The following is a 21,791-nucleotide window of genomic DNA, read 5'->3' on the forward strand; positions in this document are numbered from 1 at the left end:
TAAAAATAATATATGACAACAATTGTAATGGGAAATAAAAGAGGTGTAAGTCTCTCAGACCGGCCCACAGAGGTACAAGCAGTGTAGCAGGCCCTCTAGCCCAGTTCCTGAGTGGGAGTGGAGTAACAGAGGGGATTATGGTTAGCGGCTAGGTTTGGAGACGAGAGGATCAAGTACAGTACCTGCGGCGAATCGTGCCTCCTGCTCTCCCTCTGTGAGGTCAGAGTAGGAGTTGAAGTCGGACTCCAATGCGGCTGGGGAGTCAGTGGGCTTGCACCAGCCCTTCCACTCAATCAGGTGGGCGACCCTGCCCTGTGCCATCGCCGTAGGCTTCGTCACATGGTCCTTCACCACCTGGGAGATCCCTGCATGCAGAGGAGCCAAAGCCATACTTCAGGAAAAAATGGGCAAGCTCAATTTAAATTTTAAAATGCGACACTTCTTTTAATTTTATTTTGCTCACCCATTGGTTCCTGTAGTTTGCATCACACTTTACTACAGTATCATGTGCTTTTACCATCACGTCATGTTTTACTACAACTTTGCTGTGGCTTTGTATGTATGATCCACTGAATAACGTCAGGGAGGCAGTGCAGTGTCAGCCCTAGTCAGCTTCAAACAGGGCTGAATGCTAGAGTTTTGCCTTATTACCTGCGTTCCCTTCAGGGAAACCACTTTAGATCAACAGCAGACAACTGCAGCGCCCAAGGTGTGTTGCAGAGTCTTCGGGGGTTTGCTCTATCAGCACTTTTAATTACATGAAGGGCTAATCACCTATTTTATCCTTTCTCCAAGTCTGTTTGTTAATTTAAAAAGACCAATAAAACCTGTGGAAATGTCACCACAAGGACCAGGCTACATTAGTCTTAGGTGTATCAAAAATCACAAATCAATCCAGCACTACTGCATTACCTTCTCCTTTTTACTGATCTTTTTAAGGATAGTTTAACAATTATGTGTACTCGTGCTGGACAGTTTCTCATTGTAATGTGACAAATATATCCATTTAAAAAACAAATAACTGCTGCAAATCACACCTTAGTACTGACTTATTAGCCTGGCATGGCATCTAAATGATATTCTAAGGTAAAGTTAAAATAAAAGTTCTCCTAGCCCCTTTTGAGTGAGAACCCAAGACCTTGAGTAACAGATTCCAAAACTGTCATATAGTTTATATATCAGTACAGAAAAGTATTGCTTTTCTGCAAACATTCATGGTAGTTTCGATATCCAAGAACAAAAGATTCCCTTCATTGCAAATTTTGCACATATGCAATGAGAAACTGTGATTCCCTTGAGCAAAGAGCATTGAGCTTGAAGATTAGTAGTTATTGATGTGAAACAGCTGCAGGGGGGGAGGGTTACTGTTAGTCTGGGTCACGCAGCAGCAATGTCCCGTATTAGCCAGGGTCCACAAGAGAAAGCTGTCCTAAGACACGAGGTATCTGAACATTGTTATTTTGTACTGTATTAAAGAAATTAAGTATTAAAACAGTTCTTATCCGTCCATTTTCTAAATACTTTTTTCTATGTAGGGTCACTGCGGAGTCAAAGCCTGATCCAGCAAACAAGAAGTGCAAGGCAGGGTATACTCTAGGTGACAGTCCATGGCAGGGCAAACACAACCACAAACACAGAAGACATGCGCACACTCACACCAGGGCCAATTTTCCCATAAGCCAATTAACCTACAAGTATGTCTTTGGACTCTGGGAGGACACCACAGCACCCAGAGGAAACCCACATGAACATGGGGAGAACATACAAACTCCACACAGATAGGTTTGGAATAGCCCCAGCTATTAAACTGCACCATCATGCCATCCTAATATAATTCATATAAAATCAGTAAATTTTCATTTGATGTAAAGTATTTATTTTGCACTGGAAATACAAATGACACTTTGCACATGCCTGATATGATTAATTAAATAATTTTTAAGTCTTTGCAGGCAAGGCAATCTACATTTGCTTTAAATTAAACCTAAATCTGTATTTTCTGCAAATCTGTATTCCACCACTTCTTACTCTCACTGTCACATTAGATTCTAGGTACTGAAAAGACAAAACAGGTGCCAGTTGAGATATGACAAAAACATCAATCAACAAATTAGTATGATACATTTCCTGTTAAAAATCAATTAGAAAAACAGGTACATGTCAAAATAGTTCATCAAGATCAATATTTATGTTTATTTTACACCTTCTGCGGTAACCATAATTTCCAGACCTGACTTCACTGGGGACTGGGGGAAAGTGGGTTATCTTATCCACTCATATCATGTCATTCGAAGGGTCTCTCTGATTACATAAGACATGCCATCTCACCATATACATTGCCACACCCACTCAGATATGCTCTAGAATTCCTGAGAACAAAGACTCCAAAATGTGTTTTCTTGTACAAATATGTATATACATAAATAAACATTTAGCATTCATCATAGTTGCATACATGATTAATAAGTAATTGTTTGTAGAGATTTTTTCTAAGGAGCAACCTGGCTATAACACTACTAGCAGCCCAAGATGGTGTTTGACTGTTGTGTGTGATTTCCACACATCTGATCTAGTGTGTGAAAACAAATCAGGATATTTGATACAGGTGGAGAGCGGACAACTGTCCATGTTATGAGGAGTTTTGTCAGAAAAGTCACAGAGCCTGAAGTGTTTGATCACTTCCAACATATTTTGCAAAAGATAATAATAATCTCAGTATCCCTTGTCACGACACCGGGGCATTGAACTTGAAATCCTAGTCCAGAGGGAAGAGAGCCATCTTCTGGTCCACTGACATCACTTACAGCAGCAACCTGGTTTTCCATAAAGGTCTCCCAACACAGTACTGACCCTGTCCGGTCTTTCTCAGATTCTGAGAGTCAGGGAAATCAGTCTTGATGTAAGAGCGGTTTTGCTCATACTGTACATCATAGAGCTCGAGGAATGAATTAACTGCAGTGTCGGTAGGCAAAACAGCAAAGATTTCAGACCAGACAAAGGGCATCACTGGCACAGTCAGGAGAGCCTGTCAGAGGCAGTGAATCAGAATCAGGAGCAATATTCAATAATTTATTCAGGGAACTTACTAACCAGACAGTGAGTCCACAGGTCACGCCTCTCACATTTATTTCAGAGCTCTCAGGCTGGCTGGCAGGTTGGTTTGAGTTTTGCATAACATTGAAGACTAAATGTGTTGTGTTTGAAATGGATTCACGTCCTTCTGTATTGCTGATACAAACGTCCCTGTGATCTACCTTCACAATTTCTAATCAAATAACTTCTGCAGATGGAATACAGCCCACTGTTAACTGACTGCACTCAAGCAGCTGCTAGTCCCTTTGCCACATCAGAAAGACTTACCGTGCGTGTATTTTAATTTAATTTTAATTCAGCTTTTGGAATCGTTCTTTACAAAACAAATTGGCCCCTTTGCTATATTCTTCTCTTTTTTTGAATGAAATTTATTTTCATGGTTAAGTACAACCATGTGCTCATTGTTCAGAAAGAAAACATAAACACTTTGAGTGCTGGGTTTTTTTTAATGTATGACAAGCATTAAGAGAGAGCTTTACAGCACATGTGTAGCATTTTCATATTTCCTTATTTGAAAAGATATTGCTGTAGCCAATAAAACCAAGATATTAAAACCAGATTATTGTGCAAGCATGCAAAATTGATGGGTAAATTAAGATATAAGCATTCCCCTCTTTAATTGTTTCATGTATTTATTCTACCGCAGTCCAGGTAGAAGCTCTACTGCACATATTTGGTCATTTGCCAGACCTTAAATTAAATTTCCTCTTATTTTTCACCTTAACATTAAGAGGGATGCATAGACCAGCTGGGCACACTGAAGTCAGTACCCTAATTATAAGGGGGAAATATCCATAATAAACGCTTAAACTATTTATGGAACTGTTCATTGACTAAATGTTTTAAAAACCTAGAATGGTGTAAAGTGAACATAAAATGTACAGTCTCTAACACTGTAGTAAGTAAAATAAGTAAAGAGATGCTGGGTACTACAAAAAATGTAATATTTAACCAATGGATGGATCAAAAGCCTGCCACATTGACACAGAAGGTGATGTGCGTGTAGCTGAATACAATTTGAAAATACGTTCTAGTATGGTGACTGTATGCCAATAGCCACCCTGCAAGGAATACTTTGGTGTTACCCAAGCCACTGGCTAGTTACAACCCCAAGACTAACACAACTGGTCCATGTCACTGGTGTCTTTATTGTTTATAGTGAGCTGACAGTTACTTAATATGCAAGGTACATGTTAAACATTTAAAGCTCAAAATCATCTACCTTTTAGGTACTGAAAAGTATTTTAAATTCACAACAAACAGGTGAGAGCTCTGTTAGAATGAAAGTAAAAGAAAAACAGGAGTCACAGAGACTATAGTTGAGATGTATCTTCTCAAACACATGTTTAAAGAAGGGAAGGAATTTACCATGTAGTGATGACCGGGCCAGTGCTGCAATTTCCTGAATTGTAAGAGCTCTTCTTGATTTTGGTAGCATTTCGACAGTGTCTTCAACATTTACCTGCAAAAGACATTGAGGCATATTTAGAATTGGGTCTTTGTGAAACTGTGTGCTCCACACACCATGCACCATTCTAATACAATCAAAGAGGAGAAGGGGAATCAATAGACATAGATTAGATGGACAGATTTAGTTCAATACTACTTACATAGACAGAATTATAAGCAAAAGAAGACATTTCATATTACAGAATAGCAAATTCTGTATTTTATTGAATCCCTTGAGTGAATATTTTCCATTAGATGTAATCAAACATAAAAAGTATGTTTTCCGCACCTTTCTTTTCCTTTAGATGTCCCAATTATTTTTCTTGTTATACGCGCCTCAGTTTGGGATCTATAATTCTAAATGTCACTGCTGCATTCTTTGGACACACAGTACACTACATTGGATAAGCAGCAAGGTTGAGGTTTTGGAAGGAGGACTGAAGCAGCGTACACTCATTATGTTACAGGCTAATGGGTGATAGGCAAGCTACAATGGATCAATGTTGTTCATGAAACTGAGAAAACACTGACCAATTTCAAATGAGCTGTACCCCTGAGCAATGCTCAGTCAAAATGTTTATCTTCTGCTGACAAATCCTGGCTGTAGTGGTGAAACAACATTGACCAAATTCATGTTGGTAGTCTCTTTACTATACAGCCCTTCCTGCACTCAGAGTAGAGCTCTTTACCATTTAAGACACTCAGGGGCACCTACCATTAAAACCTCAAGAAAAACTGCAGGAGAATGCAGCTCCAAAGAATCAAAAACTTTAATCCTAGGAAATGTGCAGATGAAAGGTCATGTTTATCTCTAATGATGTTTTAAAGTAGAAATGGGATAAAATTGAGTAGGTATTTCTATCAGATCTCCATACAGTCACTCCAAATCTTTCCAGAAACCAGGAACGTACAAACCCAGGGTTTTCAGAGAGTGTTGTCGCGGCAGACTTTGTTTAATTGGATTTAAGCAAAGCCAAAGCACAAAAAGTAAACAGAATTAAATACTAATTGTGATGAACATCACCATCACATTTACTGTATGTCTGTATATGAGGCTGTGACGAACCAGACAGAAAGAGTTAATAAATCACAAAAACTTTAGAATGAGCCAAGAGCACTCAGTTCATGGTGGTCATCAGGAATATTTGAAATGCATGTTTATACTGTACACTTATAAGATTAAGGTCCTATCTCCAGAACAACATCAGTGATGATAACTGTTGGCATTGTCATTGCTATTTTATTGTTTTATGCACATAACTGCAGAACTGTATTGACAGAAAGTTCGGAAAGTCTTGCCATGAGTGGACTGTATCAATGCACCAGCAGGGAACAAGAAATTCATTGAGTGATGCCATTAATTTGATTTTTTTAAAAGCTTCCGCGCCTATCTTAACAGTAATGGATGCATATATGTATATATTTGCATCGCAGCAGGAAGACTGTACGCCTTTGTAGAAGGGAACACAGTGCGTGAGCTGCATTAAAATAAACAAGGAAAAGACGCGCTAGAAAGAAAAAGGAAACAACAAGACATGTCAGTAAGGGGACGAGCTTCTGAGCTGTCGTTCTCTTCAGCAGTGAAAATAACACATCGCAGATCACACCAGAGTTGCATCTTTCAAGAGACCCGAGACACGAGACACTTGGCGGGTTGTCAGATCTAACGGGGCAACAACAGAAGGGGAAACTGTGGAAAGTGAGCGTATTAGCGCAGCTGACGTCACGCCTTCACGCATTTTCATACCAGCTGCATCCCAGAAATCAGACTGGAATACGATTCTTTCACCAGGGAACCCCACACGTGTGGCTCAGAAGCGGACAAGCTGCTAAACACTTTAATTGTTGTTTCCCTCTTAACATCTTAAACGAAAACGTGGTTAATGAAAAGTTTATAATTCCCAATTAAGCAAATGGTCATTATTATTATTATTATTATTATTATTATTATTATTATTATTATTATTATTATTCCCTTAAACTATAGTTTTGGAGAAACATTTTTTTTTATTTGAATTTATTAACCTTGCTGTAAGAGACGTTTAAAGGAGAACACTATGTTCACTCTTTTTACAGCTATGGGCACAAAAAAAATCAGGACACGTCCCCCCCACACGTCTGCTAAAATCACATCATGCTTCAATACAATCCGAGAACCTGATTTTCGACCAAATAAAGTCAAAGTTTTGCTTTAAGACTTGAGACGATGCTTTGTAGCCTCAAGGGTGGAGCATATCTGGCGCACCTTGGAAAGCCGAACTGTGGATTACCAGCGTGTGCATTCTGGTAGGACGATCTCCGTTTTGTTCCGGAAAATTAACACAGATCTGCACGTAGTTGTGCCGAGTGCAGGCGCGTACTTCGGACAGACAGGCTGCCAGGCAACACTAGCCCCGCTGATGTGACTTAAGTGGACCTCTTCCGCTGCCGCAGGTGCTCAAGGCTGCCGGAAAGAGCAGATGACAGAAGCAGAGAAACATGTTTTATGACGTCTTCAAAGCGCTCCGTGTAAAGACGGAGTCTGACCAGCGGGAGATAAAACACGCCGTACGGTCTAATGAACAGAGCAAAAAGGGCTCAAGCTGCCATTATTCGGTTCATATGACAGGGTCGCCTGTGGCTCGGTGTTTAGTGTAGACTACTCACATGATTGAGATGGCAGTGATTTAACGATAAAAACAATTTACATCGAACTGGGATCCATCGATCACAGAGAGGAATATATTTATGGGACCTGAAGAACAACAGAGACCACGTGGTACCCGAAGGTACCGTTTAAGGACAGTGAATCACAGCATAACATGTAATTGTTATGAAATAGTGTGGAATAATTCTCCGACCACTGTTTATTTCATGAAGTGGACCCCCTCCACCCTGCCTGCAGGCTCACACGGCCCGTTGCGAGGTATAAGGAGGTGAAGAGCCGCCTGTGCACAGCGAGAGCACACCGCACAACACAAACAACACCAGCTGCAACAGACAGGCAGGCAGGGCAAGATGCGCCTCACGGTTCAGCACTTGGACAGCTCTGGGGGCTCCGATTACTCTTCTTCAGACAACTCGTACTGTTGACACGTTTTTTCTAAGCAGCATGCAAGCATTGTCAAGCACAAACATTCACCACAAACCAGTCTAACTCGGTATATACAGCACATTAGGTAATGATGTAGTAATTTTGAGATACCCCAGAGACTTCTTCCGCAACCACACCACTGATTCGATCCGAAAACAGCAGCCTTTCCATAGACGAAACGCCGTAAGCACAGTCCCTCCTAGCGAACATGCCACGTAGCCGTATCGCCTGCTTTGCTGTCTCCCTCTCTCCCGGCTTCGCCGTGGAGCGGATGTCTGTGACTCCCAACTTTATGCGAAAGGTGTATTTCTATAGCAACCCGTCACCATGGAATGATTTCTCCCAGGATACGCGGAGTGATTTGCAGATGACGTAACATGCGGCACATTGGGTGGTTACTGCTGCCTGCTGCAACTCCCTTCGCATCTCCTCGGTAGTCTCTTTTTCCCCGAGCCGCTTGGACGTGAAGACCTGTGTGCTGTAACTAGGAGGTCTGCACGGTTCAGATACCGAACTACTGGTAATTTGTGTATCGTGCCTGTTCAACATGTGAAGGGCGGTTTGCAGCAAGTACTGTACCAGTGCTTCGCTTGTACTGCAGACGCCAGTCAGCCCCTCTAAGTCTTAGCTCCTAATCGTACAGGCTATGTTAAACTAAGTGGTAAGCAAGCATATGGCTAGTTCGATTTAAGCGGCTCCGGACTGCCGGACTGATGCACTTTTGTAGAAGATCCTCATTAGATTTAACGTGCGAACCGCCTGGTTGCCGTATGGTCCCCTCCAAGGCGATCTTATTTTCCCAGAAGGCTTTGTCGTACAACAAATGGACACCCCCACACACCTACAGTATTGTCCTTTCATCATATTATCTCACTTTGACCGCTTTGATTTATCTTGCTTTTTTATTGACAGAATGGATTTCATTCTTCCCTTAGCGCAAATTGTCTCTCTTCTTCTTTGATTCAAAATAAACTCCAGCCTAATTTCCCTGAAGGAAATACGAAAAAACGAAGACGATTTTTTTTGTTCTCTGGAAAAGCTACACGGTGTAATGCAACATTAGAAGACATTAGTTTAAATAAAATAACAGGAAGCAATAAGGGTTCAGAGGGGAGAAGAGAAATAGGAGGGGATGACGAACCTTTTCAATATGTGGTAACTCTTCAAGGAAAACAATGTTATCTGCAGGCTAACTTCTCCCAAAGTCAAGAGAGCAAAGCAATGCAATAACCAACAGCACAAACCATCTTCTCTTCAAGTCTATTTAAAATGTAAATCAAAAATGTTGTTCAACGTGTTATGCCGAGTTTGACCCTTCTTCACTAGCATGCCAGACTGCGGGATGGGCGAGTAACGGTTTTCATCCTCTGTTACAAGCGTTTCAGAATACAGGAATCTGAAACATGTTGTTTTTTAAGGTGCAAACTTATATTATTTGCTTAAATAATGTTTCCAATATTTCCATTTTTGTTGTTGTTATTACTATTAGTGGTGGAAATAGCACCTGTTGTAGTAGCAGCAGTAGCTGCAGCAGTAGTTCTTATTCATTTCAGTGCGTCTCTGTAAATATAAATTTGGCTTTAAAATCTATTCCGATGTTGTGGTTAGCTTCCCGGTCGAACCTGAAGTGCTACAGATATATTGCTTGCGAATTGTCTGTGCAGAAGCCGATACAGGCTGAGACTTGGTGACGAAAAAGCACCGTGATGAGGGCTGACAGTCTTTCAGCGCTAGTTTTCAGCGCCGGGCAGGGTTTTGAGCAGATATCCGCTTAAGAATATAAACGGCTTTATCAGGCACACGAAGTTGAGAAGCAGGTTTCACTGATGAGGCATAACGTGTTGCTGTGGTAGATGCTCCCATAATTGCTGTTAGCAACATTCGCGTGGCGGGTGATTTTTTTAATGCGCCTGTGCGATAAAAAGAAAATGCCATAAAATATGATTTCATCACGAGAAGCATCTGTTGTGAGCTCGGCAAGCCTGGCTGCATATCCACTTCGTTTTTCTTTTCTTTCTTTGTACTAATTTGTTCTAGCAAAATATACTGCAAATTGGATTCAACAGAAAATGGATTGGATTTCATAAAGGCTGTGAATGGAATGAGATAATCCATTAGGACAAGGGTGAACAACTGTATCTCCCATTCCACTGCAGTTCCAATCTTCTTAGTTATTGGCCGTCTACATAAGCGAAGTCTAGTGACTAAAAGCAGTACAGCAGAGGTTTTTGGTCAGGTTAAAGTCATATAGTGATCTGCCAATGTTCCTTACCTAGACATCAGAAGATGGCCACTTCTCTACAGCAAAAATCCTATTTGCAAACCACCACAATCTGGAGGATTACAATAGATCCATCCTTCTACAAGGAATCTCATACAGTAGGGTTTATTCTTCTTTAGAGGAGAGGGAGTGAGGTTGCAGATCTCATGTGTGCCTCCAGCTGTGGCTCTTCACAGTGCGATGTCTGGATTAACCCTCACAGTTATAGTCGGACACTATATCCTCTCACCTTTCACGTGCCACCTCTTTCTCTCCTTTATCCTTTCTTGGAAAATGAAAACAAATAGACACTGGTCTAGTTACAAATCCAGGACATTTCAGTTGGCACTACCGAATTAGCATATCAAAAATATTTCCACCTTGTCTTATGTTAATGTGATGCTTCTAAATTAGAATAAAATAGAGTGTTAGGTTAATGTGGTGTCAGGAGTTTCATGAATATGGTCTTCAGAGTTGGAGCTCGGGGATAGTGAGGGATTGATTAAATCTGACTAATGCATTCCGGAAATGGACTGGGGCTGATAAATCATTATAATGTCCATTTAAGAGACTTCGAACATTGAAATTAACTTCCAGTTCAGCCAAATTCAAAAACCATATGCTGCATGTGCTCTCATCAACCAAGTGAAAACCAAAGCTCACCAACTACAATTCCCAAATCTTTATATTAATGGTAGGAAATACTGTCCTCTGGGAAAACTTGTCCTCCTAGACCAGTTTTCATTGAATATCATGTATATCACAATGACATTAAAATATGCCAACCTAGTCCTGTCATTACTGCAGAAAGCTAATTTTAATAAATTATGTCGAGGTAGTATTTAAATACACAAGCATATTTAAAGTAAAAAGAAAAATACTGTACTATCAGTTAGCTATTTCTACTGTATGTTCTATTGATAAAATATATGTTGTGAGGTGACTAAGTTAAAAGGGTGTACTCTTATGAGTATTTCCCTAAACATAATGAGGTGGTAATTAGTTTCTAATGATAGTGTGGAACCCTCTGATCATAGTCATGTAATTACATCACTCTTATCTGGGACAAAACAAAATTGAGGTGTACCCCCAAAAAGGGAATGCCTGGGTCTCAGCAGCAGAACTATGTAGCTGTTTTGAATTGGACACAAGAACAATTAAATGCAAAAACATTAAGAAGCTCTATTTAAAACTTGAATATTTATCAGTTGGAGAAGAGGTATGATTTAAAGAATCGTGAACTGTTGACTGCTGAAGAAAACTGGAATTAGGAACCCATGCGGAATAACTCTTCAATAGCAATACTCTGTGGCTAAATTGGTCATTAGTAAAACATGAAAAACAAAAACATGGACTTATTCCTAACTTCTCTCTGTTTCGCTGCATACAGCCCTGCAAACTGTTTAGTTTTCTGTCTTTTAGTGTCACGTCTCTGAAGCAGGTACAGTATACAAAAGATATGCCAAGAGCAGCATTTAGTTATTTTCCTGCATGTTTACCTTTTCACAAGACAAAATTCCCTTTCTGGTACTAGAACACACTGAAGCAAGGGCCCGGAAAACTGCCGTTCAGCAGCCCAGATTGTGTTTCATTTCTGGGATTAAAAAAAGTGTTAACAGATAACAAACGGTAGGTTGTGGGCTCATAAAAATCACAGCTGTTGGAAGTAAAGTGAGGAAGCCTCTTCCTTTGTCTGTGCAGGACAGAAAAGATTTTATCACACTCATACTTACTCTCCACCACCATCACTATGATTTTAGTTATTAGATGTCTCTTAATCATTTATTTGATATAGTCATTTTACTTGTAAGACTCTGAGATCTAGTTGGCTAACTGTTGTATCTGCAAGCCCTGTCCTTTGAACCCAGTGTGTCCTTTCCCTGCTCAGCAACTGCACACACCTTTTTTGCAAAAACCACAGTCAACACAAACAGAACACTTTCTCTGAGCAGGTCTGAGCAGCAATACACAGTCTCACTGGTCTCTTAGAAATTGTACAACAGGGAGAATCGACTCAAAAGTAAAATCAGCACCTCAGCATGGTCCTGGCTGCCTAGTGATGTCTGGTGCAAAAGTCTCTGCATGACACAGGTCCGAGTGTTCCCCAAGAGAGAGAGGTCAGAGAAAGAGCTCGCTGGGCTCCAGTCCACACGCAAAGTACTGTCAACTGACACTGTAGGGGAAAGACAATGCAGTTCAGCTGCCACATGTAAACTCCATCTCCCTCCACACCCCCTCCAATACATAGTATATGTAACTGCTAATATATTATACATGTATGTACGTCATTTAAATCAGCCCTTCCATAGAAGCCACACAATCTGTAATTCCCTGTTTCATGCAGGAAAAATTACTTTGATTTCCCATCCACCAAAATGAGTGAGGAGGAGAATTCCAGGTTTGTCTGAAAGAATTACAGTAAGAGGTGCTACGACAATGCTTCAGAAACGGTTTCCTCGGTCTGGGCTTTGGGACTATAGTAAACCCTTGGTTAATGGACTGACAGGAGGAAGGCTGGAGGTCTGTTATTGAAGGATGTCTAATAAGTCACGAATTATAGTTTTTCTTTCCCAATGTAAACCCTTATATGAGAAAAATATTTCTGGATCTATTGGTTTATTTTTTAACAATTGTTTTTTTATTAACAAGTGATTTTTTAACACATCCAATGAAAATTGTTCCTGTGCCTTTTTATAATAAAATTACAAGGTGTTTATTTCATATTTCGTACATGTATTGTTTAAAATTCAGAAAACAATATGAAATGCAAACAACACCGGCCAATGGACCCAGCCTTATGGGGCACCATTGATATTCATCTGTTTAAAATTCATTTAGTATTTATTTTTACCTTGTTTTATTATTTGTGCATTTTAAATAACTTTTTTTATATGGTTAGTATTTTAGTGTATGTTTTTCAAAAAACTTGTTGTTGTTTTTTAAAAATCACTAAAGCATAGGAAACACAAACAACACAGTAAGCAATTCTATCCTGACACTAATTTCATTGGACAGCATTGATTCATGCTTTGTAGACCTATTTAAAGGTATGTTGTACAAAAGACATTATTTATTGTTTTAGTTTTTATACTTTACTGAACTTTCTTACAGATTTGTCTCATTTTAGTGTACAATATTGCAATTCAATTATTTTTTGTAAATGTATAGAGTATTGTGTCATGTTATGTACACGCTTTTACTCAAATAATTTCAAACCAGGTATTTCACTTAACAAGTACTTTAACAATATTGTACATTAAATGTATTTTACATCTAATTTATACTTTTATTTCTTCTGTTTTGCCCTAGTTTAAAAAAAATAAACCAAGCCTGTTCTCTGAACTAGTTACTGCTTGTATAATTTAGTATAATTTCTGATTCCCTTCCCTTTAAAATTTCCTTTAGCAGATTTTGTCTTTTAAATTTGATGTCCGTTAAAGCAAAGTCTGTTAAACCGAGGGTTTACTGTACAGTGTCTCCTAGCTTTTATTCCAAGCGAGCTCTCAGTTATTACCATTAACTAAATATACTGTGAATTGCTTAATTAGATACTATTAACATGAACTGTATGGATACTGGAAGTCACTTGGGATAAAGGCATCTGCTAAGCAAACAAGTAAATAAATAATGATCTTTTTAGCCACATAACAACTGGTACAGTTAAACAGTAAATGCAAAACAATTGAAATGTTTTCATGAGCAAATCATAGGTTCAAATTAAAACCTTTTGAGATCATTTTAGGCATCACCAGTAAAAATGGTACATATTTTTATGTTGCACAGGAAATTCCTGTACGCAAAAGCCTTGGGAGTGTGGGTTATTATTGATTAGATGAGGTTTTCCAAGATGACGTAAAAGGGGTGTGCAAACTGAAAAACTTTGCAAAGCACACTCCTGTGGAAGGGGTCAGTGAAGAGGCTGACTCCGCGTGGGCAGAGCCAGAGGAAAGGTCAGTAGGACGGCGTGCTCTCTTGTGCTCAGTCATGCTTTGCCATGCAGGTGACTTGCAGTGGTGTGTGCCACAGGCTAGTCTAAGAATTACACCTTTACTGTTTGAATCTATTGTACTCAGACACCATGCCGCGCAGAGACATTACTGCTGCCGAACAGCCCCATGCTTTCCAAGATAGACCTAGAGATTAGTGGATTCACTCAGCAAATAATCTAACATTCTCATTTTGTTGCAACGTGCAAATGTTTGATAGTTTGTCTGTCTACCATCACAAACAACCTATGTCTGGATATAACAAATATCCATGTCTGTAAGTCAGAGACAAATAGTCCTCAGTTAATTTATCTACCTCCTCTCACTTACCTTTCTATTTAACTACAATCAATTAAAAAACAAAAATAAGGAATAGATTACACTATTTCAAAAGGAGCTCCTGTTTGTTTTTTTGAACACTTTCCTCCAACTGCCTGTCAAGTGTATTTTAAAACTGTAACAGCCTCTAAAATTCCAAGATGCTTTTTTACCACACCACATACTGGTTCAGAAATGCTAGGGCACAATCCAATAAAATAATAGAATTATCCAGCTGTTTCATGCCGGTGGCCTGATCAGGCACTCTGTGCTGTGACAGATGTTCCTAATAAAGATATGGCACAGTATATGATCTGTCTGGTTAGACATTCGGCTCTCCTTCTAATATGCAATCAATATGCACAGTAAAGCAATTATCCACCCCCAATGCTCGATTTGATAGGGTTTCTGTTGCTGAGAAAGAGGAACTATTGTATTTTCTAGTCCCACTAAAGGCATTTTTGGTATGATAACAAAACCAAATGCACACAGTAAACAGTTTGTAAACTTTGTGTTGCAATGAGTCATTCTTTTACCCCCATTACTTTGCGAGTAGACAATAATCTCCCTTGCTATATCACCCTGCAACTCACAACTGGCAACCCACTGAAGCTACACAGGTGTGAGCCTGGCCAGTAACTGGTCTGGAGACCCAATGTAAAAGCTAAAGCTGCTACTATAAGTGGTGTTAGTAGGGCCAGTAGGGGGTGCTTGCCCCCGCAGCCTGTGTGGGCCCTAATGCCCCAATATAGTGATGGGGACACTATTCCATTAAAAATGGACCCATCCTTCAGATGAGATGTAAAACCATGATCACAAATCTCTGTGGTCATTAAAATCCCAGGGCGTTACTTGAAAAGAGTAGTGGTGGCAAATTTCTCATTGGCTTTTACATATCATGGGCTCCCAATAGTCCCCTTCTATAAAGTTGCTTCATTTCTCTGATCCCCTCCCCGCTGAAAGCTGATGTACAGTGGGCATACTGGCGCACTATGGCTGCCGTCCCATCATTCAGGTGGCACTACACATTGATGGTGGTGGAGTCGAGTTCCCGTCATGTGTAAAGTGCTTTGAGTGGAGTGTCCAGAAAAAAGCTGTACAAGTGTAAGAATTACCATTGTTGCTGTATTTCAAGATTGTACAATTGATTTTGCTAAGTAATTGTGAGCAATTTACAATGAATTATGGACTAATTGGGAGAAAAAAGCTGTAGTTGTTATTGCAATGGACGAAAAGTATGTAAACAGCACATAGAGTGATGCAGAGCACCCTGTAAAAGTCTGTTTTAGCACACAGCTTTATTTGTCGCTAAACGCTCAGCTGGAGGTTTTGCTGTTTTGCCCGCGCGACGCCGGCAGGATTCGGAGTCATCCCGGCTCGCACGCTGAGACCCAGCGCATCGCTCCCACGTCCCCTTGCCTCCAATTCATGTCGCTATGGCAACACATCGATCTGCTGCTACGACTGTGTGGCTCAAAATTAGCAAGTCAGTAACACAAATATTAGCCCTTAACTACTGCCGAGCGCTACCAATAAATATGCACACATCCTTTTCTCTCTGAATTCCATTTAGTAAATGCGTTTTAGAGCACATAGTTGTATTATTAGTTGTATTATTATATAACCCTATATAAAATAAGCTTTTTAAAATAATCTGCTGGTGTTATTAAAACAAATCCCCTATGAAATTAATTACCCGTGTCCATTGCCTGTATCCTGTATTTTTATTTGCATACATACAGTAGGTCTATGTGTTTGAATATATGATTATTTATATATTATATGTGTATATCTGTAATGTGTTTGAATACTATTTGGCGCAGACCGTTTCACAGTGCTGAAAAGCAAAACCGTCTTGTGCTTTGCGGCAACATATAAAAGTATAATATATTATACTCAATATATAAAATACCATGTATCGCGTATATTATGTACAATATATCTTGACTCAGATGTTTGAGAAAAAAGAGATTCATTGTTCGTTTTCAATACATTTTTTTCTGTGTCCTGTTATATCAACAGGCGTGTAGTGTCAGAGACTTTCAGCAAAATACATTGTTTTCCTGTGGCGTGCTAAGTAAATAAGATAACATCACAAATATAATCCATTAGCTCCGCTCCTTTGTAGAATTTCAGCTTCCTGCTCGCTGTTCAGACACATCTGCCGGGAGGCTGGGGCAGGTGCCATTGTGCGGGATCACACCGCAGCGGCGAAAGGAGCGAGCAGCCGACGGGGAAGACAGGGACAAGGTAAACCAGGCATGACGTCACGTAAAGGCAAGGAACGAGAAAGCGTTGCTAAACCGTTTAGTCAAGAAGGTTTGACATAATCCGAGCTGGTTCTTTTGTCAACCCTGCACGGTTTAATCCCCCCCTGTTACCGGAGGCTTGGGTTCAACGCTAACGAGTTTGGCGGACTCGCTCTGTGGCCGTAGCGCCCGGTGTGTCTGAGACTGCGGGGCGGCCGGGCATTAGATTCCAGTAATTGGAGCGAGGTGTTCCCCTCTGTACTGGTCCAGATCGCTACAGTGACATACGGAAGCCTAGTGTTTCACGCTTGTAATTAGCCCGTTTTCCTTTGAATCTATTGTACAGTATATGATACCTAGCCATATTTTACGAACAGCATTTCTCTCATTTGCAGGGGTTCCTGATCGTGCTCCTGCTGTTGCCATAGAAATGGCAAAAGTCCTCTCTGAAAACTCCAATTTAACATCAGGTTAAAAAAAAAATAGAAAAACTGGGTCACTCTGAACTGCCCCACACCTTTTAATGATAACTAGAAGACGGTAACAGGATTTGAAACAGTGTTAAATCCGTGTAGCGCTTCAACAGCATCAGCCTCATTTGAAACAAGAAAGGAAAGTCACTGTGCCACTGATAAGACCAGCACAGCTCACCAGTAGCTGCTCTTTTATGAAAGTGCGAAACTTGCCGAGCGCGCCAACATGGCATTTTCTCAATAACGGAGTATCGGGAGTCTGTAACGAAATAGTCATTGCACATTTAATCCAAGTAGTTTAACTACTTTGTTACTGTTGTTAACAACAACACGGATTATTTTTAGATGTATATACTGTATTCAACATAACATATTGTTTTGAAAAGAACCCTAAAAGTTCACCTGTAACATTATGGACATATCTTGCTATTCTGTAACATACACTTGCAGCTGTAGTCTCCGGGCTCCTACGCAATTCAAAAGTGAGTACACGAGTTAGACATGGAGACCACGCAGTATTTCTGCACTTTACACTTTAATCGGTATTTTCGTTAGATTTCGGCACACATTTAATCTTCAGCCACTAAACTAAACAATAAAAATCAGTGTACAACGCATTGTGTATAATTCTTAATTACTATGGAAGTCTTAGGAATTGATTGGACGCCGTTTAGCATATTTTTACGTAACAAAGCTTTGTTCAACAGAAGCTGTTACAAATACAAGCTGTCATGATATGAACATTCCACTAAAAAATGATACTGCCCAGTCATAACTGTACTATTGTCCTGAAAATCAAGTCTGATTGTATTTTGTATTTCATCGTGTGTTATTAATCAATGTTTCATGTCAGTACTGAGGCGCCTGGCCACTAAAGACCGCCGTACACTCCAGAAGCTAAACTAATTGTACAATCTACTGTGTTATGATATTTAACACCATTGTCTCTTCTAAAGACTAGGAGAAAAAGGACTGTGTGGCGGGTGGTGGAGTGGGGGAAGGCTTTAATGGTCTCGGGAGCTCACATGCTCGTGCAATGCAAAACCCAGACACATGCACACGAATATTTGGACATTTTCTATTAACGTGGACATGCACAAGCTGATTGTTCACCCACAGGTGTTTAGGCATTGACACTTTCTCGGTGATCTGGCCACAAGCTTTGCTTGATTGGAAATGACAGACAGTCGAGAAGCATGCTTTCTGCAGAGAACCAGGTCCATTGTTGGTAATTCTAAGTCTTCATGTAAGGGTCTTAAAACGACGCAGTTTCAGGTCAAATAGAGCATGCTGGCTTTCTGATCTCCTGCAATTCGACCGAAAGCACTATATACAACCCTGATACGTCATTCGTATTGAAATGAGTATATAAAGGTTAATGATTAAAGCAATAAAGGGAAGACATATATGTGTGTTGACTTTGCAATATGTATTGATGGCGGGTTTTATGTCTTGTTTAAATACTGTACGAAACCTGTGCGATACGTTGTGTTTCTCTTTTTTCGTTTACATGCTCCTGCTGCCAAATAAATTACCCGTGATGGAGAAAAGACATATGTTGTCCTGATAGAATTCGGAACGGTGATATCATCTCACGATGAATGGAATGATAACTGACTCGAACGTAAAATAAGTCAAATCGACTTGGGCAGGCAATCATAGAACCTTGTATCTTGGCAACCGAAAACCACAGCTGCATAATAATGGACTGTGATTCACCCAGAACAAGCGATTCTATATCTGTCTTTGCCCTCTTTCCATTCATCAACCAATGGCATTTAAGATGCACAGTAAAAATATCAGTGTTGGGATAATCGCACTAAAACATAATAACGTTGATAAGACCCATACTTGCATTGAGCTATAGCCATGCTTGGCTTTCTTCTAATTTGGGATGGAGCAATTTAAAACATCATATTTGGAAAGCGCTGGACATACATACGGCAGACGGTATTACTATGGCTCATGTCTTTGCCTTGATTAACTGTTGAAAATACGTTTCACAAGCGCGGTTGTCCGCTATCGGCAGAAGAGTCGAAACCGTCTCGTTTTGCTTAACCCCCCCCCCAAACCTGTAGATGCTCCCGATAACCGACTCTAGCTGTTAGGATTAACAAAGCCGAACCTTCTAACCTCACGTCTGCCACAGCCGGTTCTCACACATGCTGCGTCTGGGTTTGTCTGAATTCCGCCCCAGGAGAGAGATTGTGAACAAACAGCCGCAGAGATGACATCCCTAAGCATAACACGTCGAGCTCCAAAAAGACACCTCTCCGATATAAATGTACAACTCTCTGAGACGAGTATTGTATACAGAGGACAAAATTATTTGCTAAGTTAAAAAAGAACAAATTCATTCTTACCAATAGGTGTTTTCGAGCCAATACAGCCCATTATTGGATGGGATTTTATTTTTTACTTTTTTCTACTTGGAAACATTAACCCTTTTTCCAGACTGGTAACAATTCCCAGCGTACCTCATGGACACGTAGTCTCTCTCTGTGTGTCTCTTTCTCTCCCCACAAGATCTTGCTGTGAGTTGTGAAGAGGAGGCGGCGTGTTCGCACGCTAGGAACCAGCTGAAGACGGGCTAAAAACTGTCCAGTCAGTCTCTCAGCTTTGTTGTTTATCTGAGGCGTAAGATTTTTATTTCACCTTTTGGGGGGAGTTTTTAACTGCCCTTTTCCTTCGCTTGTTTCTTCCTCAACCTCTTGTGTGTCTTGCCGGAGTGTTAAAAAGCCGCTGCTCAGTCTTTGTAGCTACGTCACCCTGGGAAAGGTCGACGCGGTGGTTTCAGCACCACGGCCGATAGACAGCGCTGGCAAAGACGGGTTCAGCAGCAGCATTGGCGGCGGCGCGCTGTGATCCCTGAGCTCGCTCCCTTGAAGGACTCCGGTGAACTCCACACACCAGCCTGGGGTCTCGCCTCTGACCGCCCCGCGTTCTGCGTGTGCGCTACAACAGCCGCTCTTGGAGAAGGAGACGGCACAGCGTTCGTCAGTCTAAAGCCATGGGAAACGGGTTTATAAATCACTATGAGGATTTTTCCTGAGAAAGGACTCGCTTCTGATTGGTCTGAGTCATTGCCTTGCTCTGCCCTTCATTGAAACAGAAGTAGAGGGGGAGAGAGGGAGAGAGACAGAGAAGCAAAAGAGGCAGGGAAAGAAAAATAACTGGTAAAGGAGGGGGAAAATGGTATGAAGTTATTTTCTCCTTGATTTTGTCCCTTCGTGTGTCGAATGTTTTGGTGTTTATGACGGGGTGGATTAACATTGTGGATTACTAATGAATACATTACGAAGTCACACTTTAAATATTTTTTTTAAATCCCACAACTAATATCTAAAACTGCTGTTAAGAACAATAAATCACAGTCTTAAGAACAACTGGACTGGCTTCATATGTAGTTTTGTGCTCTTAGATGAAACTCCAGTATTTGATATCGCAAGTGCGAGTTTTATTTAATGGTTTGCGTGGTAATATGTACTGTAGGGCTGCATACTACGCGATAGAATTTCAACCGCTTTCTTGCAATAAATTAGAAAGTGTTGACATTTTTAAGTAGTGCTTACATTTAAAAACTTGAAATTCGGGAACTCCTGTAAATAGTTACCCTGTATCCTGTATTCGTTTTAAAAATAGACGGTTGCTGATGTTGCTTAATGGTTTCCCCTTTTCGGCTTGGAGTGGGTGGGCCGTTTCCATATGCCGTGTTTCCACCTGTGGAGGTGGAGTACTGTATGCAACAGAGGGAGTGCAAGAGACAGTCTGATACAGATCGCAGGCTTGATTTGAAAACAGAAATCTTTGGGAGGCTTGTCACAATATGTTAAAAGTCAAGTGTTTCCTTTGAGAATAGAAAGATTGAGAATAATAGCATTTTTTATCGCTGGGGCTTTGTTCCTGTCATCCCGTTGACTGAGAAAAGCACTATGCGCTGCATTGTATCACCTTGTATAGAAGAAAGGTCTAATTTAATTACACGTTGTCAAAGCTGACACATCTTGTACCCATCTCCCTCCGTGATGATAACCCCGTAAAAAGAGCTCTTTAAACCAATCTATTTCACTTCATAAAACCACAGCCAAATACTTTACGTACTTTGCCATCTTCTTTTGTACCACATACTGTAGAAACACCATTATTAACATTTAGTGCCTCATTTAAATATTCCTGTTAGCTTGACGTCCAACTAGATAGAAGCAAAAAAAAATCTTAACTGGAACAATGATCATGAATCATGAACAATTAATCACCAAGAAGCTGCGTTTTTAAATGCAAGATACTGTACAGAGAAGAATTGCTGGAAATAATGACGGTTTTATGCCTCAGTCCAAAACGTTTCCGAATGAGGATAAGTGTTTCACTCAGATGGCCATACAGTGAGACTGTGGTTGAGCCTGGAGACTCCTGAGGATGTTTGGAAGTTAAAAAAAAAGACAAACACAGTTAAAAAATACAGGAGACAGTGGCTGCTATAGTAGCTCCTACAGGTACAATATGCATTCTTCACATAGATAGGCTAAGGCTGGAATTGAACCCAAGACCCCAGAGTAATGAAAGAGCAATATTATCTACACCACCTATATGGGTTTCCAGCACAACTGTAGCTGCATCACCTAGTTATAGGGACTATCTACCGTACTGCACTATGAGCTACAGAGCAGGCAAGGAGTGAGCTTCAATTCTAACGCTCCTGTATCCTCTGAATGTAATAGTCTTGGAGGATTTCAGTGTCATGTGGTTTATGTTCCAGTCAAGTTCTTAATCGAAGGCAATTATCTGTTCAAGACCTACTTTAAGTTTGCAATCAGTTGGTAAAAAAATAGATTGGGGTTTGGACTTGGTATTCATCCTGAGATTAGAGAGTGCATAAAGGTGTATATGCTA

The 21,791-nt window shown here is 40.4% G+C and overlaps 1 protein-coding gene across 6 annotated transcripts in view; it reads right to left on the reverse strand.

Annotated features, from left to right (window-relative positions):
• The window catches only part of fam131ab (family with sequence similarity 131 member Ab), a 34,080-nt gene extending 14,061 nt beyond the window's left edge, over positions 1–20,019 (reverse strand). Inside the window, exons 1-4 of one of the 6 annotated variants that reach the window (XM_088612107.1) lie at positions 19,265–19,383; positions 11,909–12,048; positions 4,462–4,555; positions 183–365 (exon numbers count right to left, since the gene is read on the reverse strand). In XM_088612107.1, the coding sequence (XP_088468233.1) occupies positions 183–365; positions 4,462–4,555; positions 11,909–12,048; positions 19,265–19,295 (448 nt within the window). In that variant the 5' untranslated portion in view covers positions 19,296–19,383. Of the gene's footprint in view, positions 1–182; positions 366–4,461; positions 4,556–4,831; positions 4,995–6,787; positions 6,986–7,726; positions 7,953–11,908; positions 12,049–19,264 lie in introns of those variants that run through there. The other 5 variants (XM_088612125.1, XM_088612129.1, XM_088612137.1 and 2 more) reach the window with 5 other exon arrangements.
• Between the last annotated feature and the right edge of the window lie 1,772 nt (positions 20,020–21,791).

The sequence above is a fragment of the Lepisosteus platostomus genome, chromosome 2 (assembly GCF_059453375.1).
Source record: "Lepisosteus platostomus isolate fLepPlt1 chromosome 2, fLepPlt1.hap1, whole genome shotgun sequence".
NCBI lineage: Eukaryota > Metazoa > Chordata > Actinopteri > Semionotiformes > Lepisosteidae > Lepisosteus > Lepisosteus platostomus.